Genomic DNA, 27,790 nt, shown 5'->3' with positions numbered 1-27,790 from the left:
CCTGGTTTCCCAGATCCTGGTCCGGCACTCAAACAGCTACACCACACTGGCTCTGGTACTAGCAGACCAGTGAAGAATGCTGTATCAGTTCTGTGAGGGGGAATTAACTCTCATGTATTGGGAGTCCCAATCAGTGAGATTCCCAGCTGTCTGTCACTCAGCAAAAGACCCCTAAGAGCCAGCGTGGTGTAGTGGTTAAGAGTGGTGGACTCTAATCTGGGGAACCGGGTTTGATTCCTCATTCCTCCAAATGAGCAGCGGACTCCAATCTGTTGAACCGGGTTGGTTTCCCCATTCCTCCACATGAAGCCAGCTGTGTGACCTTGGGCTAGTCTCAGCTCTCTTAGAGCTCTCTCAGCCCCACCTACCTCACAGGGTGTCTGTTGAGGGGAAGGGAAGGTGATTGTAAGCCTCTTTGAGACTCCTTAAAGGTAGAGAAAATTGGGGTATAAAAACCAAACTCTTCTTCTTCTAAGTAAAACAAACGATAGTCCCTGAACTTTTCTCCTCTTACCCTCCCTCTTTTCCCTGGACAGGTATGTGGGAAACCTTCCAAGGATATTTGACTATTCCCCTCTGGACCCAACCCAAGATTTTAACACACAGATGTAAGTGGCAGGTTTTTTTTTTTTTTTTAATCAAACGTGGTGTCGCTTCTTACTAGATTTCTACGAACAAATGAATCAGATTCAAATTCTTCTATATCACCTGCTGTTTTGGCAGCTCGATAAACACCTGAACTTCCCTCAAATTGAGACTTACTTTAAAAGCCCAGTGGTCTGAATTTGTCTACTGTGACTGGCAGTGACTTCTCAGAGTCTCAGGCAGAGGACTGTCAGCATCACCTGCTACATGATCCTTTTAATTAAAGATGATGGGGACTGAACCTGGGACCTTTTTGCATGCCAAGCATTACCTGAAGGTGGAGGACCTCTTTTTCTATAGATTAGTGTAAAAGACACATGGCCAAAGTGATCTATGCTAGAGATAAGAGTTACACTCACTTCGATGCTTGGAGGACTTGTTCTCCGCTGGCCCAGGCATTTCATCTAAAGGTTGTCTTCCTTCCTATTTGGATTCTCTGGTTAGTCTAAAGTTATGTAGAACCTTTATGCACTCAAGATTTAATTGCCCTTTTTCAATGGTTTTGTTGGGTCATCTGCTAAGGATCCCTTTTTCAGACCAGCTACGTCCCCTGCCCTCTTCGGTCGGTGGACTCCTTGGTACATAATCCTTTTGCAATGTCCTTATGTGTCTTAACTTAGGTTAAAATGGATTATGCCATGTCTTAATAAAAGGTCCACGTTTCCATGTTTTAATAAATGGTTCGTGTTTCCTTGAGCAACTTCAGAACACAAGGTTCAGTTACTCTTAGAGGACTCTGACCCTCAATATACTTATTTTGTTGCTCGTTTTTCAGAGGCTGCAGGGAAGCGTCGAAGGGAGATGTTTTTAGATATGAGTCTTATTTAAGGTTAATGATTTTATTGTTCAAGACTTTGGTCTAAGAACAGGGGGAATTAAAGGGAAAATAGCATGCCAAGCAGATGCTCTACCACTGAGCCATGGTAGCACGCCTTGGTAACCTTATTTAGCCATCTTTCATTAAAGTTTGCAGCAGCAGGTATTCACAAATTTTAATTTTACCTGGATGCCATTGTCTGTAAAGGTAAATAATCCAAACTAGAGGTGCACGTGTGATTCTGATAGATGTACGTTTGTTGATTTTATTACCTTGGTAACTGCAATAACGTCACTATTGTGTGTTGTGATAACCACCTAGCTAAGCAGTAGACTTGAACCTTACTGGATGTCCCTGAATAAAGGTCCTGTCCAGGAAGGAAGGAATATGGTGTGATATTTTTAGAGAGAGAAAATAACGAGAGAGCAGCGTTTGTATATAAAATCAAGTCATCCACTGAAACATGGTGCTGATGGGTCAGGAACAGCAAAGGAAGACTAGCTACATTGCTTATAGAATCATAGTTGGAAGGGGGCCATACAGATAGCATAGCAAAGCAGAATGTGATACAGTACTTCTGTAGATGCTCCCATCAAATAGCCTATGAACACATGAACACATGAAGCTGCCTTATACTGAATCAGACCCTTGGTCCATCAAAGTTAGTATTGTCTATTCAGACCAGCAGCGGCTCTCCAGGGTCTCAGGCAGAGGTCTTTCACATCGCCTCCTTGCCTAGTCCCTTTAACTGGAGATGCCAGGGATTGACCCTGGGACCTTCTGCATGCCAAGCAGATGCTCTACCACTGAGCTACGGCCCTTCCCCTATGGTAACTCTGAGCTTGTTATAAGATCTATGAGCTGATTGGTCAAGAATGATGTCTGCTCAAATATGTGGCTTTCTCTCAAACTGGCTGATCCCTCGTCTCCTTTCCCAGTCTAGCAGCCTTTCATGAAATTAGATCAAAATGTGTCACGGGGTTCCCAAATCTCTGAAGGCCAAAGGCTGCTTAGAATGAGCTTCTTGAAATGTATTGCATTTGAAAGTCTTATGAAAGTCTGGTCTAGATTATCCCAGAGTACTCCTGTTTATATGTAATAAGTATATTTTTATAATATTGTGTATGACTCTCCCCCCACCACCCTGCATATTGAATATTCTGATGCTTTAGATGTAGGCCAATTATTGGTAGTCCTGCTGCCTTGAACCACAAGGAAAGGTGGAGCATAAATGTTTTAATGAATTAATTTTTTTAATTGTGGTCATACAGATGTGTAGGTATTGTCTTGGACTTGATGACCCTGGTGGGCCCTTTCAGCTCTCTGATTCTATGATTCTTTAACAGTCCTTCTCCTACAATAAGTATTTATTTAGTTCATTTTTATCCCCCATCTTTCCAGCAGGGACCCAAGGTAGCTTACCAACATCCCTGTGAGGTAGGTTAGGCTAAGTGTTTGTGACCGGCCCAAGGTCACACAGCAAGTTTCCGTGGCAGAGTAGGGATTCGAACCTAGGTCTCCCAGATCCTAATGCAACACACTGGCTCTCGGTATGCTAAGGATTAGGGAGCTCGGCTGGAAACAGGCGTGTTGGGGAAAGCGGCATGCCCTATTTGTGTCTTTGTGTGAACTGGTAGGTAGATTCCACCCTGTTTTCCAGCCCCTGCTTCTAACCCTGGTGGGAAACACGTGTACTTTTTTTCTCTCCCTACCCCCTCCCTCTTCCACTACAGGGCTAAATTGGGACACGGCCTCCTCTCCGGGCAATACTCTAAACCGCCCGTGAAGTCCGAACTCATCGAACAGGTGATGAAAGAAGAACACAAGGTATTTGCTCGGGGCGCGTGTGCCACCTGATAACAAGGTAAAAAGGGCATCCCGAGGAAAGGGAACTGGTGTCGGGGACCAGAGAGGCACCTGCATCCTGGATGTTTCACCAGGCTGATGTCTTCTGGAAAATGGTAGTCGCTGAGAAATGATCTTAAGCAGTGTTTCTAGAAAGCGGGAGGCAGGCTTCTTTTGGGGAAGGCATGCATGGCTGACCAGGTGTGTGTGTCTCTGCTTCCCACTTTTCTCAGTGTGCATCTTATGAGGGTGGATTCTGGTTCAGCATCTCTAGAACCTGATCAGACGGAAACATTCCAAACTTAGTTTCAGAGGGGTACCCATGTTGGTCTCCAGTACCACAGTTAAGATTCAAGTCCAGTAGCACCTTGCAGACCAACAAGAATTTTGGGGTCTGAGCTTTCGAGAGTCAAAGCTCCCTTCGTCAGATACAACTGAATATTTGCCCTGCGGTTTCTGAGATCGCAATGTTTTGAGTGGCTTTTTGTGAAAGGTCACACGGAGCTACCTTGAGTCTGTCACTGGAGAAAGGCAGATTAAAGGTTACTTACTTACTGGTTGAGTCATGAGTACCCAGCTTGCTGGGGGTAAAGGGAAGATGACTGGGGAAGGCATTGGCAAACCACCCCGTAAACAAAGTCTGCCTAGGAAACATCGGGATGTGATGTCACCCCATGGGTCAGGTATGACCTGGTGCTTGCACAGGGGACCTTTACCTTTACTTTTTACTTACTGGTTGTAAATCAGTTTTAACTGCCAGTGTGGTGTAGTGGTTAAGAGCAGTGGTTTGGAGCGGTGGACTCTGATCTGGAGAACTGGGGTTGATTCCCCACTTCTCCACATGAGCGGCAGAGGCTAATCTGGTGAACCTGGTTGGTTTCCCCACTCCTCCACATGAAGCTAGCTGGGTGACCTTGGGCTAGTCACACTCTCTCAGTCCCACCTACCTCACAGGGTGTCTGTTGTGGGGAGGGGAAGGGAAGGTGATTGTAAGCTGGTTTGATTCTTTCTTAAGTGGTAGAGAAAGTCGGCATATAAAAACCAACTCTTCTTCTTCAAGTGCCAATCAGGATTGGGCCCTGACAGCATTTTTAAATGGCATAAGTTTAGCTTTAAAGTGGTGGCAGCTTCCAAAGTTTGGGCCCGTGGATGCCATAATGTCTAGTTTGGTCCTCGATCACAATGGAGAGCTGTGTTAGCCTGACTGTAGCAGTAGAAAAGAGCAAGAGTCCTTAACAACATGTCTGGCAGGGTATGAGCATTTGTGAATCACAGCTTCTTCAGATACAGCTAGTGTGAGTCCATCTATCCTTAAATAGAGAAGAGTGAATTCACACACACAACGGCAATAGCATGTAAATGACATTAGCAGGCATGATTGGAGCTAGTTTGAAGCTAGTTTGATCCTAGCTTTTGTTGATTCCTCCCTCCTGCTGTAGATCTCTCTCTCCCATGCTGTTCCACGGGGGGGTAGGGGTCACCTTTCCTCCCGCAGCAACCCAAAACATCCCCCCTGGATGCTGCTCCTGGGGGCTGGGAAGTTGTGTTCAGAAGAAAGAAGTCCCTGTTAGATCTAAGATAGGACTATCTCTCTTTACCTTGAGTGTATCCCCTAGAATGTTTTCCATAACCTTCTGTAATGCGCGGAGGTATTCTGTAGCTGATCTAGAGGGCTTCCTTGGCAGTTGACTAAGTGTGAAAAGACTCCCTTGAAGGTAAAAGCTCAAGAAATTACTAGGGTGTATATATACCAAAAAAGCATCCCATGATCCCACCAGCAGGAGATGCGCTGGTACATTTACCCTTAGTGTCTCTAGGCTGCTGAGACATGACATACTTAATTTCATTCCTCCGGTGAGGAGATCTCATTGCATTCTGTCACGAAAACCCCTTGCTGGTATGAGGTAGATACATGCTTGTCTGATCGGGTATGAGATATTTACCACTGGGCTACTTACTGTATAAAGACTGCTCACAAGGGCACCGGCAGACGCTGTTCAGTTTGTGTCTAATTAACATTCGTTCCGTAGCCAACTTTTTAGTTATCCTAAAACATGGAAACTTGCCGCAGGACACCCCCCCCTTCCGCCCCAGGTGGCATGTTTGGAAAGGAAAGGTCACTGTGAGACAGAAACAGGCGATGCTGCAGTTGGAGAGGAACCTCTCTTCCGGGAAGAACAGCTTGTGATAAACAGAGGGGGGTATTTATAGTAGGGCTGCTACTTGCTTTAACCAGGAGGTTAATCTGTTCAACTCCAAGTTGACTGAAGAGGAGAAGCCAGTTTTAATTGGTAAAGGCAAGAGTTAACGGGTACCCTCTTTACCCACCCCTCAGTTACAATTCAGTTACAAACCAACAGGGTTGTGTGTTTTTTTAAAGCAGTAGATTAGTTAAAATAAATTAAAAGCAGCAACAGGCCAGCAAAAATATCAGTCAGCCCCCGCCAAACATAAAATCAATGTTGACAACCCCCCTGGGAGAATAAAAGAATCTTTGTCTGAATCTTCATCAGTGGAACTCCCTGCCCCAGGATGTGGTGATGGCTGCCAACTTGGAAGGCTTTAAGCGGGGAGTGGACATGTTCATGGAGGAGAGGGCTATTCATGGCTACTAGTAAAAATGGATACTAGTCATGATGCATACCTATTCTCTCCAGGATCAGAGGAGCATGCCGAATATATTAGGTGCTGTGGAACACAGGAAGGATGCTGCTGCTGCCATCGTCTTGTTTGTGGGCTTCCTAGAGGCCCCTGGTTGGCCACTGTGTGAACAGACTGCTGGACTTGATGGACCTTGGTCTGATCCAGCATGGCCTTTCTTATGTACTTATGACACCAAGAACTTTAAAGCATAGATGCCAGATGAATTTCTGTATGGAGGGAGTTCCATATGTGAGGAGCTACTGTGCAGGGGGTCCTGTCTCTTGTGGCCCCCAATCTCACTTCAGAAGATGAGCCTGAGATGTGGGCATGTGACATCTATTGGTCTGGTTTCAGGATTTGGGAGAATTGTGGGCAGGAGAAGACCCCTTTAGTGGACCTCCTTAACTAGAGACGAATGTTGGGTATACCAATTGAAAGCAACTCAGTCCAGATGACTTCTATGTACAAGATTAACCACATTCCAAATTCTTTTTTTTAAAATTCCCCTTCTGCATGCCAGTCCTGCCCTGAAGCGGAATGGCACCTGTCCAATCTCTCGTGCCATCTACAGAAGACCCCGCTTTCCCCCATTGTGCATTAATCCAAAATAACTGGCTTGGCAAACCTAGTTAAAGCAAAATGGAACGTAGAGACAGTGTGATGGGTTTGCTTTGAAAGACTTCCTGGTGCCGCCCCACCTGGCCCCTGTTGGCCTTGGGACTTTTGGCCACTGCCCTGGATTGCCACCTTCTCGAGCACCCCATGGAAATCTGTGTTCAAATCCCAGATCAGCCATGTAACTCACAGGACGATCACTTCCACCTTTAGTTTGTGTCTAATTAACATTCATTCCATAGCCAACTTTTTGTGTGTGTTTGTGTGTGTTAAGTGCCATCAAGTCGCTTCCGACTCATGGTGACCCTATGAATCAATGCCCTCCAAAATGTCCTATCTTTGACAGCCTTGCTCAGGTCTTGCAAACTGAGGGCCGTGGCTTCCTTTATTGAGTCAATCCATCTCTTGTGGAGTCTTCCTTTTTTCCTGCTGCCCTCAACGTTTCCTTTTGTAGACAACGGCAGTGCCACTACAGCTAACCCTGATTAGCACTGCGCAGAAGAAGGCACTGGTAAACCACTTCTGACCAACTGTTACCTTGAAAACCCTATGATGAGACAATCCAAGCCAACTTTTTAGTTATCCTAAAACATGGAAACCCGCCACAGGGACCCCCTTCCATCCCAGGTGGCATGTTAGGAAAGGAAAGGTCACCGTGTAACAGAAACAGGAGATACTGCCCCCCCTTTTTAAAGTATCACCATTGTAGGGCTGTGGAGAGAATGTGATAAAGATACGAGCAGCATTGTCATAATGGCATACGATAAGAACTGCCGTTTTGTTTCCTATCTTGCCTTCTTGCAAGCAAATTATGGCCATTTAATTTAAATAATATTTGCCCCCAAACGTATCCATTTCGATTCCTGTGGATAACGGGCACTTTGTACCGCCGCTTGCATTTGAATGCATTTCTTAGAGAGCAATTGTGTCCCTGACTCCTTGTGTCTTTGGCATCTGCCTGCCCGTCAGACGTCACCAAGGCACCTCCTGCCGAAAGCATCCATGTGAGAGATCGAATGATCCGGCCCGGCTTATTTTTAGCTAAAATGTTTTGCAACTGTTGATGAGGAAAGCGTGCCCAGAATGTGTCTCTGTAGAAATGCGCACCATGATTTGTATGCTTGTGTACACAGTAGATGAGTTTGGGGACAGTAGGAAATCGCTTAGAATAGAGGGTTTTTTTTTAAAGCAAACAGGGTTGTCCAATTTTCCCAGCCCACCCCCCAGCCCATAGGAGCATAGGACTATGGGAGAGGAATGATACAAGAGAGTTTTTGTATTAGAGTTAGGATTTAGTCTTTAGGATTCATTGTGATTGTATATAGTAAAATTATTACTGCATAGAAATTGAGACTACATGCTGTTTTTGTAATTTCAACACAGTTGTTTCAGCATAGGTTTTGTGTTATTTAACCTCCAGGTACTAGCTGGAGATTTCCTGCTATTACAACTGATCTCCAGCCGATAGAGATCAGTTCACCTGGAGAAAAGGGCCGCTTTGGCCATTGGACGCTATGGCATTGTAGTCCCTCCCCTCTCTAAACCCTGTCCTCCTCAGGCTCCGCCCCAAAAACCTCCTGCCAGTGGAGAAGAGGGACCTGGCAACCCTATAGTGACCGCCAAGAAAGGTGCCCTAGATTAAAACTGTATTGGCTTTCTGGAAATGTGTAAGACAATTATTGGAGGAGAATTTGAGCAGCTAGCGCTGGCAAAACTGAGCATACCCAGATGTTGCTGGACAGCGGCTCCTTTTTCCCCAAGGCATCCTGGGAACTGGAATTACAGGGGTGGCAGGGATCATTCACAGGGCATGCCAAGCACCGAACTGAACTGCAATTCGCAGGATTCCTTGAGGGAAGCCACAACAAGTAAGTTGATATAAACATTGGTAGTGTAGATGGGACCGACGCTGGAAGATGATAACGCCCCCCTTTGTTTTTAAAGGTTTGGGGCTCATGACAGCACTGGGCAACATTAAGAGAGGGCCTGCTCCAATCCCACCACTTTGGAAATAATTCGATGTGCCTCTGAACTGTCGTGTTAATGTCAAGTGTAGCCTGTTGGGTAATTCAACCGCGGAGTCTGTTTGCAGTGCAGATAGCTTAACATCTTGACAGCTTCTACTTGTGAAAGTAAAGCATCACATGTAGAACATCCCCTGTGACATAGGACATAGACATAGTCCTATAATCATTCAATCTTTCTTTTGTTCAAGGAAGTCTCCATATTGCATAGGCTTTTAGCCAAAATAATACATCAATCCCATAATCATATTACTGATGCATTCATGTGCACCTAAAAGGAGCCCACAAATGGCATTCATAGACAAATCATAGAGTTGGAAGGGACCACCAGGGTCATCTAGTCCAACCCCCTGCACAATGCAGGAAATTCACAGCTATCTCCCCCACACACACCCAGTGACCCCTACTCCATGCCCAGAAGATGGCCAAGATGCCCTCCCTCTCATAAAATGCCTAAGGTCATAGAATCAGCATTGCTGACAGATGGCCATCTAGCCTCTACTTAAAAACCTCCAGGGAAGGAGCACTTACCACCTCCCGAGGAAGCCGTTTGGTTCTGGTCCAACCTTCTGGGGCAACAGAAAACAACTCGTCCCTCTCCTCTATATGACAGCCTTTCAAGTACTTGTATTCAGTGTATCAAGGAGTCATGACTTGCTCTTATTCTTGCTCATGTGTACAACAAGTGTAGCGGGTGATAGTGTGAACTGACCCAGTTCAACTCTGGTCTTGCTATGTGTATCTTTAGCCAAGTTATTAACCCTTATCGTCTGCTTCCCCCCTCCACTAAAATGGAAATAATAGACTTCTGGTAAGGGTTACTTAGAGAATGCAGGGGTCATCTGCTGAAGCTGGAGGGTGAGAGATTCAAAACAGATCAAAGGAAGTATTTCTTCACACTTCACATAGTTAAATTGTGGAACTCCCTGCCCCAAAATGTGGTGATGGCTGCCAACCTGGAAAGCTTTAAGAGGGGAGTGGACATGTTCATGGAGAAGAGGGCTATCCATGGCTACATGAATACTAGTCATGATCCATACCTTTTCTCTCCAGGATCAGATGAGCATGCCTATTATATTAGGTGCTGTGGAACACAGGCAGGATAATGCTGCTGCAGTCATCTTGTTTGTGGGCTTCCAAGAGTCACCTGGTTGGTCACTGTGTGAACAGACTGCTGGATTTGATGGACCTTGGTCTGATCCAGCATAGCTTTTCTTATGTTCTTAAGGCTTTAAGAGGGGATGGACATGTTCATAGGGCTATCCATGGCTACTAGTCAAAGTGAATACTAGTCATGATGCATACCTCTTCTCTCCGGGATCAGAGGAGCATGCCTATTAGGTGCTGTGGAACACAGGCAGGATGCTGCTGCAGTCATCTTGTTTGTGGGCTTCCTAGAGGCACCTGGGTGGCCACTGTGTGAACAGACTGCTGGACTTGATGGGCCTTGGTCTGATCCAGCAGGGCTTTTCTCATGCTCTTAATGCAGAAGTAGTGCATTAAGGATCAGTCATAATGATGGTGCAGCACACGTCGTATAGTTTCGCCCTTCTTGGATAGCACACTCATTATGGAGCACTGGGCCCATTGTATTTTCCTTCTCTTCTCAGCCTCAGCACAATGGCATTTCCCCGCGCATGTTCAAAGCGTTTATAAGCAAAGGGCACCCAGAATTCTCTTCCAGTCGGCAACAAGATGCACAGGAGTTTTTCCTGCACCTTATAAATTTAATAGAGGTGAGCCAAGGTTTACTGCTTTTTTTTTTCTCGTTAGGAAAATGGAAGAACGGTATATCCAGTCTTATCTAATGGTGGTTTGTTGATGTTGTACCGCCAGGGAGCATGGAACTTTTAAGAAAAAAAACATGAGCCAAAAAAGGCAAGGCTGCACCCAGAAGGGCTTGCGGCCTTATAGTTTGGGGGAGACCGCCAAGGAAAGGAAGCTGACTCTTCTAGCTTTTGCTAAGAACGCCTTGCTTGACCCGATGAATCTGCTTGAGGGGGCCAATTTAGTTCAGTCGATACATTTCCTTCTAAAGAAATCAATTGGTGAATTGACACGAAACGCTTTGAAATGTTTTATCCAAAGAGGGCCATGGAAACAATGACTGTAAATCAATAAAAAATGTCTTGTAAGCTGAATTTCATAGATTGATGTGGGGATTGTGCTTGTTTAAGAGAGCTTGGATCAATTTGACAAGCGTGTCTCGAAAGAGACTTTTCATTCTCATGCACACAGGGTAAAATAGTAGGGGGGGGGGAACATTGCCCATGATCCAAAGAGCGTTGGTTCTGTTTTACTGTTAAGCAGTGCAATCTTTGTCAGCAGGGAGTCTAATTGCCAAAGCAGCCATTTTCTCCAGGTGAACTGATCTCTATTGGCTGGAGATCAGTTGTAATAGCAGGAGCTCTCCAGCTAGTACCTGGAGGTTGTCAACCCTACTGGGACTGTTCCATGTTGGTGCTGCAGGTGGGAAGGCTTAACCCCCCCCCTTCTTTCCCGCTGTGGCCAGGACCTGAATTGGGTCCCTTGTGTGCTTGTTTGAGCTCTAAGACAAGGGGTAAAAGAAGGGGAAAGTGTTCACTTCGTGGCCTGTCGCAAAAAACCTGCGCCCAAGTGTTTTTGTTCCAATGGGCCTTGCCATGGGCAATATTCTGGTGAATTCTGCGATAGAACTGATACGGTGGGGGCAAGTTTCCAAGTACTGCTTCCAGTGGGGGAATGTTTGGAAGGAAATTAATGTATGTAAAATACCTTCTACTGAAACTGCTATCATTCAGAAGGTTCCTGTGAGCTGGGTGTTAGCTTCCTGCTGCCTCTTCCTCGTTCCAGGGAAATCCATAGATGTGACCCCCAGGAATTGTCCCAAATAGTTCCAAAAAGCCAAGATTACATCAGAAGAAGCCCTTAGATATAACCCACCACCAGGCTTTCTGCCAAGAAGGGAAAATTTGCCACACTTTGCACCTCGGGGGCTCCTCTTGTATGTTTCAAACTCCTTACAAAGTGTTGCCATTATCACCTGAGCGGTCCGACTCCACTGTTCCCCGCAGAGGAACCGCATCGGCTCCGAAAACCCCAGTGACGTCTTCCGGTTTTTGGTGGAAGAGCGCACACAGTGCTGCCAGTCCCGGAAAGTCCGGTACACGGAGAGGGTCGATTATATCATGCAGCTGCCTGTGCCGATGGAGGCCGCGAGAAACAAAGGTAAAACGAGGGACGAGGAACACCGCCCGCTCACACTCGAGGTCCGTTGCGCTATTCAAGCAGAAACGCGTGTTAAGTCCCTCGCCACTGGGGATCCTTCACAGCATCAGGTTGCAACCTTGTGTGGCGATTTGGACGTGCGAATAAGCTGTCTTAGATCTAACTGGACATATAGAGCTTTCCGCTTTTCTTGATGTCGCCTGGAATGCAATATTTTGCCATGGAGACAGTTTGTATGTCCAGCTGCCAGCCACTGAGAGACGTGAGCCTGTCCTTAGTGCCTTTTGTCTTGTCAAGCTTTCTAAATTTGGAATCCCTTCCCTTCCCCTCCATTTTGTTTAAACTGAAGGAGGATGTAGCAGCTGTTCTTTTTTTTCTTTTTTTTAAAAAGTCTGTGCCTTATTATCTTGCGCGTGTGGTATAGTGGTTAAGAGCGGTAGACTCTAATCTGGTGAACCAGGTTGGTTTCCCCACTCCTCCATGTGAAGCCAGCTGGGCGACCTTGGGCCCGTCACCGTTCTCTCCGAACTCTCTCAGCCCCACCTACCTCACAAGGTGTCTGTTGTGGGGAGAGGAAGGGAAGGAGTTTGGAAGCCGGTTTGATTCTCCTTAAAAGGTAGAGAAAGTTGGCATATGAAAACCAACTCTTCTTCTTCACACATGCTGAATAATGCACTTTGAATGCACTTTGCAACTGGGTTTTACTATGTGAAATGGGGAAGGCCGCTTGCAAACGATTGCTAAAGTGCACCGAAAGTGGGTGGAAAGTACATTATTCACTGTGTGTGAGAAAGCACCGATATATATTTTAGAGATGGTACAGAAGTCCTTCCCTTGCCCCTTTGATCTCATTAACCCTGATCAATGGTGATGCCCTCACAGATATTAGTTGGAGTAAACTCTAACCAGGGCAAGCTTGGAATTCAAGATTCTGCCACCACTTTCAAATCCTGGATTATGACAAAATTAACTGTGGTTTAGAGGAGAGGGGAAGGGCGGGGGGCAGGGATTTGAGCACGAGTAGAGAGATGGTGGCGAACAGAGCTGGGGTTTGCCGTGGGGGCTCATGTGACAAGGTGTCTCATGTGTCGCTTCTCCAAATGTGGCCCTTCTCTTGGTCTTCGGATTAGATGAACTGATTGCCTACGAACTGAAGAGGAGAGAGGCGGAAACGGCCAGGAGGCCCCCTCCAGAGCTCGTCCGTGCCCGGATCCCATTCAGTGCCTGTTTGCAGGCTTTTTTGGAACCGGAGAATGTAATCGACTTCTGGAGCAGCGCCCTTCAAGCCAAGTCTGCTGGAGTTAAGTGAGTGTGCGCTTTTGCATGGGGGTGTGGTTGCAAGTTATGGGGCAGATGTGATACAGCAAAGTGGTATAGCCTGTCCGTGGCTGTGAGCCACACGGGGTTCTCTAGGAGTTAAACCTCAAAGTACAAAAGTATGTGGCTGAGGGACATATACGCATAAATATAATTCATCATGTACAAACATTATGGCTACCTATATATACTGACTAAAATACATCCAAGGTTACAATCCACAATAATTCTACTGGCATAGAATTAAGAGCCCTGTTGCAATCCTTTTGTTCTTCCATATGTTGTGGCTATTTCTTCAACGATGTAACACCGGTAGATCCGTTATTAAATGAAGCTGTAAATCATCTCTTCAGTATTGGTAGAAAAATAGCAGTAAATCATCTTCTTCAGTTCTATTAGATAAATACGACGGGTTGCCGGCTCCTAATCCCGTTTCGTAAAGATCTTCATCAGAACTTCACATTTGTCTTATTTGTCCAGAATAATATATGATCTGACAAACTCCTCATTCCATTTAAATGGATCATATATTAAAGGATTCCAGCAGGACTCTGGATTCTATGCCAGCGGAATTATTGTGGATTGTAATCTTGGATGTATTTTACTCAGTATGTGTGTGTATGTAAAGTGCCATCAAGTCACAGCCAATTTATGGCAACCCCTTTTGGGGTTTTCATGGTGAGAGACTAACAGAGGTGGTTTGCCAGTGCCTTCCTCTGCACAGCAACCCTGGTATTCCTTGGTGGTCTCCCATCCAAAAGTCAGTATATATAGGTAGTCATAATGTTTGTACATGATAAATTATATTTATGAGTCTATGTCCCTCAGCCACATACTTTTGTATTTTGAGATTTGTTTATAGTGTTGGTGTGGCATAGCTACTGTTTTGTCTAGATTAGTTCTCTAGGGCTATTTATGCTTGGTAATTAGCAGCATGTTCCAGGTCGAAGTGCCCCGCGTATTTTTTAAAAGTTTTCTTCCTGAACCATCATTCAGGAAGTGACTGCGAAGCCGGTGCATACCGGCTTCGCATTTCTTAAGAGCCCCTTTAACACGACTTTCTGTGTTTGCTCCACCCCGCCTCGAAGAATCCCCTCAAGGAAGCATGCAAAATCACAGCCTCATGTTAGCTATGCGAACAACGATTTCTAAGGGCTATGGAAACAAAGGAACGAAGGAGCAGGCAAGTGGGGGTGGGTGGATTTTCTCCTTTTGCATCGGGACCGTGAATAGGCATTTTAAAACTTGTATTTTTTAAAAAAGAGCTTTGAGCGAGCATCAAAATTGACCCTGCATAAATGGTCTAGGAGTTCCAAGTTCAGCTCCCAGATGGCTTTAAGATACGAATTGCAATAAGATAAGGAGCTTTCGTGGGAAAAGGTGGTTGTCCTCATGGCTTGCAGGCGGGCTTCCTGGGGACAGTTCTTATTCTTGTACGGTAATGTTGACATAATGTGACTCTTGAAATTTTGAACATGGTTTGGTTTTGCATCGTTGCTGCTCACTTTCCTTTTTGTAAAACTGCTTGTGTTTCTTAGAACTTCTCGCTTCGCATCATTTCCTGAGTACCTCGTAGTACAGATAAAGAAATTCACTTTTGGCCTTGACTGGATACCCAAAAAGCTCGGTATGTGCTTTGAACAATTGATTCTCTTGTCAGCTTTGTGAATCCCATGAAGGTTATGCAAAAAAAAAAAAAAGGAAACTCTTGATTCCACAAGCTATAGCCAGTGAACATTCCTGGATATTAGTCTGTATTATAATCCTAAACCATTTTAAAACTGGCTTAATTACTGTGTCTCTCTCCTCGCAACCAAAAATCTCTGGGAATTACAGTTTTAGAAAATGCACAGTTCTTCCTGGACTTTTTCAAAGAACTACATTTCCCAAGTTTCCTTGTGACGGTGAAAAAAGGGATTGAAATGGTAGTGTAAGCAGGCTCTTAGCCTACTTTTGAGTTTAGGACTCATGACAAACAAAACAAAAGGGGGCCGCACCTGAAAAGGCTGTCCCAAAATTGTGGAAAGTTTCCACAAAGTGTCTAACATTTTGTCCTCTTAATCCATGGGTTCTCAACAAGGGGGGAATTCTCCCCCCCAGGGGGGAATTTTAGGGTTCCAGGGGGGGAGCTGGTACCACTATTCAGCAAAGTGTGATGTCCTGTAGATTATGTACAATCTGTAAAATGGTAGTTTGTTTTTAATAACTGTTAGACTATCTTGGGAAGGGGGGGAATTATATTCTGAACAATGGTGAAAGGGGGGAATGGAGCAAAGAAAGGTTGAGAACCACTGTCTTAATCTAGTATACTTCCGTATATTTTGAGGCGTTAAGGGCGCAACTAATCTTCACAGCATCAGCGCTATAAAGTTAGCTAGCCAAGCCATTGGAACACAGTCAACGTAGGAGGGGGCTTAGCGTCAGCAGCGCAGTCAGAACTCATTCATCAATCGTGAAAGTTGGTGGCAGGAGGTACCCCCCACCCACCCACCCCGGTGATATTCCATTTCTCATTATTGCTGATCAGACGAAACAAATGCCCTTCTCCTCTATGGAGTGTTCTTCGTCTCCCACCCCTCCTGTAACAGCAGGACTAAAAAACGGCCATCCTATTTATAAATCCTCCTCCCGATGTGGTTGTGTTGTCTAGAATCTGCTCGAAAATGCTCAAAAATGCACTTTACAAGTATAGTTAATGAATTATAGATTAATATTTTGTTTTGTTATATCCAATGGAGATAATAATAGTAATCTTAGATACTGTCAAAACACTTCTCCGGAAGTCCAGTGGTGGAGGGAACACTGTTTAGGGGGTGGGGGGTATTAGAGCACTGTATATTTTGCAGTTTAATCTATACAATGTAACTGTGATGGTTTTATAAGTGCTCTTTTTTGTATTTTTTTCCCCTGTGTTTTGTTTTATGTATATTATAATTTTTCTTTTTTATTATAAAAAATAATAAAAAATTATTTTAAAAAAATAGAATCTGCTCGAGCTGCCCACTTGCCCCTGACATTCTTTTATCTCAAATACCAAAAGTGAAAAATATGTGGGATTTATTTAAATCATATATTTATTTTTTTTGAGCACTATAGAGCCAGTGTGCTGTAATGGTTAGAGCATGGGTCCTCAACCTTTTTGAGCCTGTGGGCACAGCCACAAAATGGCTGCCCCAGGAGGTAGAGCCAGTCAGTCACAAAATGGCTGTCGCTGTTTTCCTTCAGTCACACAGTGAAAATCCTTGTGCTGTGGTGGCAGCTGCTGCCAAAGTAATATATTTTAAATCTTCACAGCCAATCAGAAGCCTTTGCTGGGCAGAAGCCCCACCTGGCCCCTCCCACTTTCTAAAAACACTTGGTGGGTGCCAGGAAAAGTATATATTGGGGACCCCTGGGTTAGAGTGTTGGATTAGGATCTGGGAGAGCTAGGTTCAAATGTGCCCTCTGCCATGAAAGGTTGTGGGGTGACCTTGGGCCAGTCACAGACTCTCAGCTCAGCCTACCTCACAGGGTGGTTGTGAGGATAAAATGGAGAAAGGGAGGATATTGTAAGCCACTTCGTGTCCCCGTTGGGGAGAAAATCAGGGTGCAAATTAGGCAAACAAAAATGATTGCAGAGTTTCTTCAATGCTTCCTTTCTGTGTGAACCACAGAGTGTAGTGTATTAGTGTGTTGTAATTCTGCAGACAAACATAACAGTACATAGAAATGCATCTAGCCTGGAATCCGGTCCTCCTCAATCTTGTTTTCAATGAAGATAATTTTTTGTGTGGGGGACTTTGAGCCACTTGAGCTGTCCTCCTCCCCCATTTCAGTGCTACAAGCTTCTTCACCACAACTGACCTTCTCGTGAAGAAACCTCCTACAGTGTTTTAAAAGAGCTCCCTTGTCAGTCCATCTCTTTGTGTGTGTTAAGTGGCTAGATGGCCATCAGTCAACAATGCTGATTCTATGACCTTAGGCAGATCATGAGAGGGAGGGCATATTGGCCATCTTTTGGGAATGGAGTAGGGGTCACTGGGGGTGTGGGAGGGAGGTAGTTGTGTATGTCCTGCATTGTGCAGGGGGTTGGACTAGATGACCCTGGTGGTCCCAACTCTATGATTCTAAGGGTTTTGCAAGCCTCTTTCAACGTAACTTTCTAATATTTTAGCAGGCTCATAGGCTTACTTGCTCTGCTATGTTTTTGCAGATGTTTCCATAGACATGCCAGATCTTTTGGACATCAGTCACCTCCGTGCCACAGGCCTGCAACCAGGAGAAGAGGAACTTCCAGACATCTCTCCGCCCATTATCATTCCCGATGACCCCAAAGGTACTGGCAACTACTACGAGGAACTCTACCTCCCCGCCATTCTCCACCACAACTGTTAGTTGATCTTCTATTTTTATTTGCTTGGTTGGTTCCTTCATCACTCTTGCGGTCTACTGATTCACATGAAACGTTTCCTCGGATAGCGTCCTTCAACATACCCATGATGCATCTCATGCACAGCAGCCATTTTTGTTTGTAAACTAAGGGTGTGCTGCAAGAGAAGAAGCCAGTGATAGTGTAGCGGCCTGATTCGCTGGGGTAAGATAAGGAATCCAGTTTCCAGAAGCCTTTGGGGATCTGTGGGTCATGAACTGAAGAGCTGTAGCTGAGCCCAGAAGTAAGATGAGGAGCTGGCAAGGGAGGATTGGGAGCCAGGATTGAGTGAGTCTAGTCCAGCAATGACTGTGTAGCCATTCTGGTGTTCTATCTGTGCTGAAAAACAGAATTTTCGGGCCTAGGATTTGATGTGATTCGGACCATGGGGAATACAGCTTTGACTTGTGGGCCAACCCAAGGGGTAACCTGGCAGCCAGTCGAGGGCTAGAGGTGTCCTGCAAGATGCCTAGCCATTATACCAGCGAGGCATTTCAGCCAAGTGGCCCGACCAGCTTCATCTCTAGACCCAGAACCACTTGACTTCTGATTCTGTGCAACACAGCGCCTCTGAAATGATGGCGCAAGACTGCAGATCCATAATGCACTATCTGTGTGCTCACTCGCTGCAGACCCAGCCCATTTCCTCTCTCAGGCCATTCCTATTCAAATTCCACATCCCTCACTTTACTTTCTTAATTTCCAGATGGCATGATGAACCATTTCATGGACCGTATGTATCTCATTTCATTGTGCTGGTGTTTTTTTGTTTTTTTTTGTTTTGTTTGTTAAAACGAGCTTTTGCAATGAGACACTCATGGGAGGGAGGTTCTGCATCTGTAGAAAAAGATGCATGGAAGCTGTTCCTTTTGGTCTTCTAACTTTGCTATTGCATTCCAGCATTTTCTTACATTTGTCGGGATATTTGAAGGCATTTCACTAGTAGGGAGACATTCTCTACCACTTAAAAGAGAATCAAACCGGCTTACAATCACCTTCCCTTCCCCTCCCCACAACAAACACCCTGTGTGGTAGGTGGGGCTAAGAGAGTGTGACTAATCCAAGGTCACTGAGTAAATAAATCCTTCACTGATCACACATGAAGCTGCCTTACATTGAATCAGACTATCGGTCCCAACGGAGAGCCAATGTGGCGTAGGGGTTAAGAGCAGTGATTTGGAGCGGTGGACTCTGATCTGGAGAACCAGGTTTGATTCCCCACTCCTTCAAATGAGCGGCGGAGGCTAATCTGGTGAATCGGGTTGGTTTCCCCACTCCTACACCTGAAGCCAGCTGGGTGACCTTGGGCTAGTCACAGTTATATTAAGAGCTCTCTCAGCCCCACCTACCTCACAGGGTATCTGTTGAATGGAGAGAGGAAGGGAAGGTGATTGTAAGCCGGTTTGATTATGCCTTAATTGATAGAGAAAGTCGGCATATAAAAACCAACTTTTCTTCTTCCATTATTGTTTATTTAAGTTTAAAGCCCGCCCTCATTCTTGACTAGACACTCAACCGTTGCTTTTGGCAAAACCTGTGTAATTTACTTGGACATCTAGTTAGCCTTGGAAGAGTGTGAGCCAGGTTTCTCCCCTGTATTAAATGCAAACTTCCAGTCCTTAAAGGAAAAAGAATCATAGAGGGTCTCAGGGTGCTTTACCTAATGTCCACTTCTGTGCATCTCTAGAAATTCAGGTAATGAGTTACATCTGCAAACCTCTCTGAGCTTGAATACCCAAGTGAAGTGCCTTCTGCTCCCCCCCTTTTGCTTTACCCCAATTGGTCAACTTGTTGTTGCCGAGCAAGCTACATGTGAGAGTGACGCTTTAAATCCTTGTGTATTTTGGAATTACCGAGAACAATGGCTAAACGTCATTTTAGTAATGAAGAACTATTGGTTAGTTCCACATTTTAGACTCTGTGTAAATTCCACAGCTTAGTGCCATATTTGATATACACAGTCCTGCCCATTGAGGAATGAAGGAACGGCTTATGGTCTGGATGCATGAAACATCTTCTCTTTCTTAGCCCCAGACATTGACGAATCCTCAGTCATGCAGCTAGCAGAAATGGGTTTTCCGCTCGAGGCGTGTCGGAAGGCTGTGTACTACACTGGCAACATGGGTGCAGAGGTGGCTTTCAACTGGATCATTGCCCACATGGAAGAACCAGGTCTGTAATCTCAGTGGATTGAGGGCATGTAAACAAATCTGTTTATGATGGCTGGCAGGACAGGTCTGCGCTTTCCATGCTTCTGTTTTCCTGGAGATAAATCTCATTATTCTCTACAGTCCCCTTCTGGATTGGCTTATTCTTACAGAATCATAGAGCTAGAATGGGTGTAGGCTTCCGTTTACAGCAAATAAATCCTCAAGGCTTCAAGCTGTAAGTCCACAAATATTTTTTTTAACTTATTTCACCTCACTGATACCCTCCGCCTTTCTCCCCAGTGGGGACCCCAGCGCTGCTTACATTGTACTCCTCTCTTTTTTTCCTTACAACAACCCTGTGAGGTAGGTTAGGCTGAGACTGCATGATTGGCCCGAGGTCACCCAGCAAACTTGCATGGCAGAGTGGGGATTCAAACCCAGGTCTCCCAGATCCTAGTCTGGCACACTACAGCACCAGCTCGTACACTCACATATATCTATGTTAGTGATTTGATGGCTTGGAGGAAAGAGAATCAGACTCCCCTCCCCTTCAGTTTATGAATTTCCCCCTGCCCATTCCCTTAGATCTGTGCACCACAGGTGACATTTCATTTCATTTTCATGTATTAGATTTATCATGACAGCAGCTTCCAAAGGGCAGCAAGAGGAACTCTGCCCATGAAATGGATCTCTCCTACTTCCACCTTCTCACTGCCCTCTATTCTCACCCAAAAATGGCTGCTAAGGGTTGCCGTGGCCACCTTGGGGTGTGATATAGGGTCTACAGTGGGGAGAATTGGCTAACAAATCTCTAATACATTATTGTCCCACCTTTCCAGCATGGTGTAGTGGTTAAGAGCGGTGGATTGGAGTGGTGGACTCTGATCTAGAGAACCGGGTTTGATTCCCCACTCCTCCACACGAGCGGCGGACTTTAATCTGGTGAACCGGGTTGGTTTTTCCACTCCTAAACATGAAGCCAGCTGGGTGACCGTGGGCAAGTCTCAGCTGTCTTAGAGCTCTCTCAGCCCCACCTACCTCACAGGGTGTCTGTTGAGGGGAAGGGAAGGTGATTGTAAGTCGGTTTAATTCTCCCTTAAGCAGTAGAGAAAGTCAGCATATAAAAAACAATTCTTCTCCTCCTCCTCCTCTTCCTCCTCCTCCTCCTCCAGGGAGCTCAGGGTGGCATAGGTTGCCCCCCCCCCATTTTATCCCAACAATAACTCTGTGAAGTCGCTTAAGTCAAGAGAAAGCTGGAGGCCTAAGTAAGATTTCATGACTGAGCAAGAATTTGAACGCTCTTAACTACTACTGGTTGTCTTTAATGGACAGGCAGGTCCTTCTGCAGATGAGTCTGCTGATGGGACATCTGCTTCAGCCCTAAGTAGGGTTGCCAGGTCGCTTGGATTGGTGGGCAACTGCCTGCCAATCCATCGCCTGGCTCAAAAGTGGGGATTGCATGTGTGGCCACACCAACACGATGACGTCACTTTTGGTTTACATTTTGGGGGTTTGAGTGATAAAATGCGATGCCGCGCCCTCCAGGTGTAAACCAGAAGTGGCGTAATTGTGTTGGCACGGCTGCACTCCCAATCCCCGCCCCAACTCTGCCCCAAGGAGGAGAGGGGGGAACCTGGCAACCCTACCCTAAGCCATGCTGGCTGGTGGGAGTACCAGCTGCCCTGCAGTCTCCACCTCTTTCATTCCCATCAGCATTACCTCGCTATGTCATGCTAATTAATGCGAGATTGTCAGTTTTCCCCCCTGCACTGTTCACATTTCATGAGGCAGCACCTTGGGTAGAAAGACCTAGCTGGTCACTTTGCGTGGATCTTAATATTTGCCTTTCTCTGTCTGCTAGATTTTGCAGAGCCATTAGCCGTTCCCAGCTACGGAGCAGCCGCTTATCCAGGGGCAGGTGTGCCAGGAGCTCTGGGGTTGGATAACCACCCTCCAGAAGAGATGGTGGCCATCGTTGCCTCTATGGGCTTCCAGCGGAACGTGGCTATCCAGGCACTGCGGGCAACGGTGAGTGGCCAAGCAGTTACCCTGCATTTGTTTAGAGCCCAGATTCCAGGCATTCTTGTTAGATATTGAGCCCATGGATCGTGATTGTGGTTAGAAAGTGTCGGGTCAGAGCACACAATAAAACAGAGTCAAAGACTTTTTCTTAATCAAACAAAAATCCTTTACTTTCCTAAACAGGGTAGGTTACATGGGATGAAACCAATAACAATCTTTCTATCTAGTTCCCTGTAAAACTTGCTAGAGATTCTACCAGGTACTATGGCTTAAATCCCTTTGTTTGTGTCCCAGCTCAAGAGAGCTGAAACAAACATTTTGCATCTGTGAGATTCAAAAAGCAACTGACCATCCTGCCCTAAACTTTTACAACCTTTTACAAAGAAACCGGGCAATAAAGACAATTCTAACTCCGTGACATTCTGCATGTTTACAATGGCTATTTGCTAGCCAATAGACTACTAGCATCTGTTATTTCATCATCATCTTGAGACTATCTAAACTGTTGATATAAAAAGTTAACCCTTTAACTGCCTTGACAGAAATGGAACTCACATTGAATCCCCAACCATTCTCCCCCACTTTGCCATCAAATACGACTTTCAAAAGCTGGTACAATAAATGCCTGTTGGTCAGCGGCTTCTCCGCCGCAACTGAAATACCAGCAGAAGCAGTGTGCGCCCCTCACCTCTTCCATTTATTTTTATGCTGCCTTTCCGCCTTCTCAGGGTCCCTAAGGAGGTGTGCATAAAACATCGAAACATTTGAATATTTATTTATTTTACTTTATTTTGTTAAACTTGTAACCCGCTCTACCCCAGCATGCCAGGCTCAGAGCGGTTCACATAATCTATGAAATATACAATACAATAATTACATCAGATAAAACAATACATTAAAACAGCCCTAAACAGATCAAAATCTCAAATTCTAATTCCTAATGGCGCATGGAATTGCAATATACAGCCAAAGTATGGCTTGCAGGTAGTTGTTCGGCAGCGGCGGGAAGGATAGGGAGGCCAGCATTTATAGTATAGTATATATATTTATTTATAGTATAGTATTCCCTGACCTGGATGGCCCAGGCTAGCCTGATCTCATCAGATCTCAGAAGCTAAGCAGGGGCAGCCCTGGTTAGTATTTGGATGGGAGACCACCAAGGAATACCAGGGTTGCTGTGCAGAGGAAGGCACTGGCAAACCACCACTGATAGTCTGTTGCTGTGAAAACCCCAAAAAAGGGGTCGCCATAAGTCGGCTTCAACTTGACGGCACTTTGCACACACACATAGCAACATTAAAATTATGAAACAGTTTAATAAAAACCCATAACAAACAACACCAGAACTGGAGAGCAGGCCAATAACCCTTATTGGGGGAGGTACGTCAAATGGGAAAAAAAAAACACCGATTGAGGGAGACAAATGAATCACCTTGGGGAGGGAGTTGCAAGGTTTTGGTACCACGACCGAGAAAGCACTTCTTGGGTTGCCATCTATCTAGCTTCTGATGGCAAGAGCACCTGAAGCAGGGCTTTTGAAGATGACTGGAGTGAACTGGAACACGGCAATTGTTGGCGAACATGGCAACAGTTCTTTGTGCCCAGGTGTGTGTCCTGCTTAATGACAGATGCATACAAGCCACAATCAAGAATGCTGATAGATATATTATTTTTTATTGGGTTGTCAGAACAATAATTTGGAACATGCCATAGAGTGGATCTTCAATCACCCGGATCCCGAAGGGAGCGAAACCACTTCTGAGGCTCTGGACATGGAGAACCATGTGAATGCCAACATCCTCGCAGAATCGGATCTGGAGGGGCCCAGGATCAAAGATGGGTCCGGACGTGAGTTTTTCTTGGGACACTTGGTTGGAGGAAGAGTCTTTGGGCTGGAAGTCTCTTTAGGCTGGAGGAAGGTTTCCTAAGCTTCCTCCAGCCTCAGGTTGGATCCACATCAATTTAGGTGATTTTGCCGTCTTCCACAGAGGGTGCCATGAGTGTTGTCTGTCTGTCTATCTATCCTTTATCAATCTAATCAATCTTCTGCCCCTCTCTCCCCAGCCAAGGCCCAGTTAGTTTGGTACCCCGAAATCATCTTCATCTTATGTCAGTGGGACTTGGAGAGCAGAAGATATAGCTTTAGAACTATAAGTGGGATGAGGTAGAGAGGGAGATCTTCAGCTTGAGTGTAACATGGGTTTGCTGAAGGCCAGTTCAGAAACTAATTGCTTCCAGCTACTGCCTCACCAATAGCACATGCCCGTGGCACATAGTTCATACATTGTTATTTGTTTTAGGTGTACACAAAGTTTTGTTTTAATGAACCCCTAACATTGGGATAGGACCAAACATGCCAGTATGCTTCTCAAAGAGGCAGGCTTGATTGTGTTGTGTAGGCTTTGTATTGAGTGTAGGCTTCCTTGGTGAGGGGAGGGGCTGTGGCTTAGTGGTAGAGCATCTGTTTGGCATGCAGAAGGTCCCAGGGTCAATCCCCAGCCTCTCCAGTTAAAAGGACTAGGCAAGGAGGTGAATTGAAAGACCTCCGCCTTAGACCCTGGAGAGCTGCTGCCGGTCTGAGTAGACAATACTGACTTTGAAGGACCAAGGGTCTGATTCAGTATAAGGCAGCTTCATGTACTCATGTGGTGGCAAACCAGAGTGCGCTGCAGTGTAATGTGTGAAAGGGTTTATCATGCATAGCAGGTGAGCTTCAGGATGCGTTCAGACATGGCGGACCTGTCTAGGACATGGTGTGAAACACAGGCCAGATCATCCGTCACACATGACAATTGCACATGAGTGTATTTCATGTCTGGTCTATACAACAGGCATTTGTGGTGAAAAAAAGGGAGCTTCCTTCGGGGAGGGGTTGTAACTCTGTGGTAGAACATCTGCTCGGCATGAAGAAGGTCCCAGGATCAATCCCCGGCATCTCCGGTTAAAAAAAGGATCAGGTAGTGGGTGATGTGAAAGATCTTTGCGCGAGACCCTGGAGAGCCGCTGCCAGTCTGAGTGGGCGGTTCTGACCGTGATGGACCAATGATCTAATTCACTATAAGACAGCTTGATGTGTTCCTGGTTGATGTACATGCATGAAATATGCATGTAAACCCATGTTGATTTGCATGCACATTTCATGCTGTTTACTGACTGCCGGATTCATCGCTGACCTGGCTGTCTCGGTAGAGCTGCCATGCCTTTAAGCGTTTTAAAATGGCTGGTGTGCAGGACATGTGTGCGTATGTATATTATCCATACCCTGCTTTTCAGACGTTTGTCTCCCAAAGCCCCTTAGATCAGAAGGGACTTGGAGCCCCCCTGAAACTGCCACTGTTGAAAGAGATTTCTGTCAACAGGGCGGGACTTCTGCACCACCCACTGCAAAGATTAGTCAAGGACCACCATTCCATCCTTGCTTACCATATTTGATATTTCCTTGCACAGGATATGAGCTCTTTGGGTTCATCAGTCACATGGGAACATCAACAATGAGCGGCCATTACGTTTGCCATGTCAAAAAGGAGGGAAGGTGAGAGTTGCGTGATTCGTCACTTACTGATCCTACATGCGTGCAAGGGTTAGCCAATATTCGGAAGCTTGAGGCTTCTGAAGGGCTAAACGCTTAATTGGAAAGAAGTCCTATTGAAATGAGTGGGGCTGCTTTCTGAGTTATGGTTGTTTTACGAACCAGATAAAATTTCTAATGGTCAAGAGTCCTGTTCCCCCTCCCCCAGCTATTTTTCTCCTTAGTTCTTCATTGAACAACTAGTATTCTGTGATTCCGATTTCCTCCCTGTGGCTGTCTTCTGTTCACCATCATGTACTGCCCTTCCGGCGAGTGTCCGCTACAGCACCACTGGCCGCTGCTGCATCTGTTCTTTCTCCCAATTAATTGTTGAAAATGTTAGCAAGTAGAACAGATGTTCAGCTAAAGGCAAACCTGTAGCGCTTTCAGCCCTGTCTTGGTTGCCAGTCCTGTGGTTTTGTGCCTTGGATCTTGGCAAAAACCAGTGCTTCTCTGTGGATGAGATCCAGCCAGCTTTTTCCTCAAAATCTCCCCAAATTCTCCTCACCCCAGCCCCCATTCCCACATGGCTCTTGCCCATGCAAGCCTCATGTCCCCCAGCATAGCCTTTTTTGGTGGTCAAATGGAACCTCCTCCACCCCTTTTTCACCAGCGGAAATGCTGGTTGGCTCCAACCCTGCGTGAGAAAAAATGCATATGGCCCTCCTAAGGCACTGCCTTGAGAGTTGCCCTCACGGGTCCCTAAGACGCTTACCACAGAAATGTCGTTGATAAGCTCTCACTGTTGTTTTGAGGACACAAGAGGGCAGAGGCCCCCACAGGGCATGTGTGGCTTGTCACACACACTTTGGAGAGGGGCTGACCAGGTCAAGAAAAGTTTTAAATTTTGAGGGATAGTTTTGAAAGGGTAAAGGAAACTGACCAGCAGGTGGCATCAATCCATTTCAAATTTTTCTAGGACTGGGCTGCAAGTTCATGTTCAGGAAGCTCACTGTCTGTCTTTCTTTTCAGATGGGTGATCTACAATGACCTGAAAGTCTGTGCCTCCGAGCGACCACCCAAAGAGCTGGGCTATATTTACTTCTATCACAGGATACCAAGTTAGGCCTCAGTTGTGTCTCTAGGCCTTAGGAAGCCATAGCCTTTTTATTCTGCCAAATATATATAGACACACACATATATATATATTTCAAAGAAGCAAAGCCTTTGGACTGCCGAAAAAGAAAAAAACACACATTTGGGCTACTATTTATAGCTTAAATCAGGATCAGTCATTTGATGCCTTCTTAAACATTAGCAGAAAAAAATAAATCTTAGGTCATGGTGCAGTGTAGGATTTTTAAATTTGTATACTTTTTTTTTTCCTGTGGACACTACACGACTGTTCTGATCACTAGTGGAGTTTGCAACAAAGTATCTGGAGGCAGTTCCTGGACTCTGAAATATCCACCTGACCTTTGGCCCTCCAAGACTTGATGGAATCATCTCGGCCGTCGACTGGAGAGCCTGGTGCTTTCCCGGGTAGAGGCGAAGTTGCCTTTTCCAAATTTAGCGGAGGCTCCATCAGCTGGCAAGAAACGCCTCGAAATCATGAGCTTCGCTATTTGTTTTAAAAGAACTGAGCAGGTCTGTCGGTATGCCTCAGAATCTTGTGGCCCAGATTCGTTTGCCAGAAACAGTACTTCAGCTTAACTAGCGGTGCTACGAAAATTCAGTGTCGCCAAATAGAAAATCTGGATATTCGGTTTTTTTTTAAAAAAGTACTTCGGTTGATTTTTGAAAACATATCTTCAGCTTCTCTGTCCTGAGCTTTGCCACTGCAGATGGCGGAGAAGCTCCTTTAGGAGAAAGTGCTGATCCATTCATTTCATTGGAGGCATGTCTGGACATGGATCTGCTGCTGAGGACAAACACAAGAGCTGTGTTTGTGTGTGTGAATGTAAGCGCATGCGCACATCAGGCCTCCATGTAGGGCTGTGGATCAGCAAACTAGAATTTGGCTGTGTGTTTTTTTCCTCCTCAGGCATGACTGCTAATAAATTGGAACACATCTAATGAAGGCTACAAAAATGCCCTCTCCCCAGCCAGGGCAATTGCTGATGGATTGATTTTTATTTTTCAAACAACGATCCACGGGTTACCCAGGAACTAATTATCCTGTGTTTCTTGGGCATCCTTTCTAGAAGCCCCCCCTCTGCTCACCTCACCCCCCCCCCCGGTTAATTGTATCTTTTGACTTTCGTAAGGATTTTAATTTTGCTTTCAACCGCTTATTTGGATGCACAGTCCTGAGATGATTCGGTCTGCCAGTTTGCCCTGAAAAACAGCAGGCGGTTCTATGAAAAAGGGCAGCTGTATCTATGTCCCTTTTTCAACTTTCAGCATGCTGAATTGCTCTTTGCAGCAGTTCAGGAGCAGTCTTCTGCGTGCGTATGCCGTAGCTGCTTGAGGCTGCTGTCTCAGTCCCTCAGCCCAGAGCATCCAGTGCTCCTTCCAGCCTCATTCTCTGTCCTGCCTTGGCCTCTTTAAGGATAGTGCAGCTATCTGCATTGTGTTTAAAGAACATAA

General features: G+C 45.6%; 1 protein-coding gene across 2 annotated transcripts in view; it reads left to right on the top strand.

Moving 5' to 3' along the window:
* The window catches only part of USP13 (ubiquitin specific peptidase 13), a 103,539-nt gene extending 77,156 nt beyond the window's left edge, over positions 1-26,383 (top strand). The window contains exons 9-21 of one of the 2 annotated variants that reach the window (XM_056849549.1): positions 537-608; positions 3,196-3,289; positions 10,200-10,325; positions 11,643-11,796; positions 12,927-13,101; positions 14,652-14,740; positions 17,306-17,428; positions 18,228-18,254; positions 19,550-19,693; positions 21,533-21,699; positions 23,382-23,541; positions 25,141-25,225; positions 26,234-26,383. In XM_056849549.1, the coding sequence (XP_056705527.1) occupies positions 537-608; positions 3,196-3,289; positions 10,200-10,325; positions 11,643-11,796; positions 12,927-13,101; positions 14,652-14,740; positions 17,306-17,428; positions 18,228-18,254; positions 19,550-19,693; positions 21,533-21,699; positions 23,382-23,541; positions 25,141-25,225; positions 26,234-26,327 (1,510 nt within the window). In that variant the 3' untranslated portion in view covers positions 26,328-26,383. The remainder of the gene's footprint in view (positions 1-536; positions 609-3,195; positions 3,290-10,199; positions 10,326-11,642; positions 11,797-12,926; positions 13,102-14,651; positions 14,741-17,305; positions 17,429-18,227; positions 18,255-19,549; positions 19,694-21,532; positions 21,700-23,381; positions 23,542-25,140; positions 25,226-26,233) is intronic. The other variant, XM_056849550.1, reaches the window with a different exon arrangement.
* Positions 26,384-27,790: the final 1,407 nt, after the last annotated feature.

Source organism: Euleptes europaea, chromosome 5 (genome assembly GCF_029931775.1).
Source record: "Euleptes europaea isolate rEulEur1 chromosome 5, rEulEur1.hap1, whole genome shotgun sequence".
In the NCBI taxonomy this organism is placed as follows: Eukaryota; Metazoa; Chordata; class Lepidosauria; order Squamata; family Sphaerodactylidae; genus Euleptes; species Euleptes europaea.
This window is presented reverse-complemented; position numbering and strand designations above follow the sequence as displayed.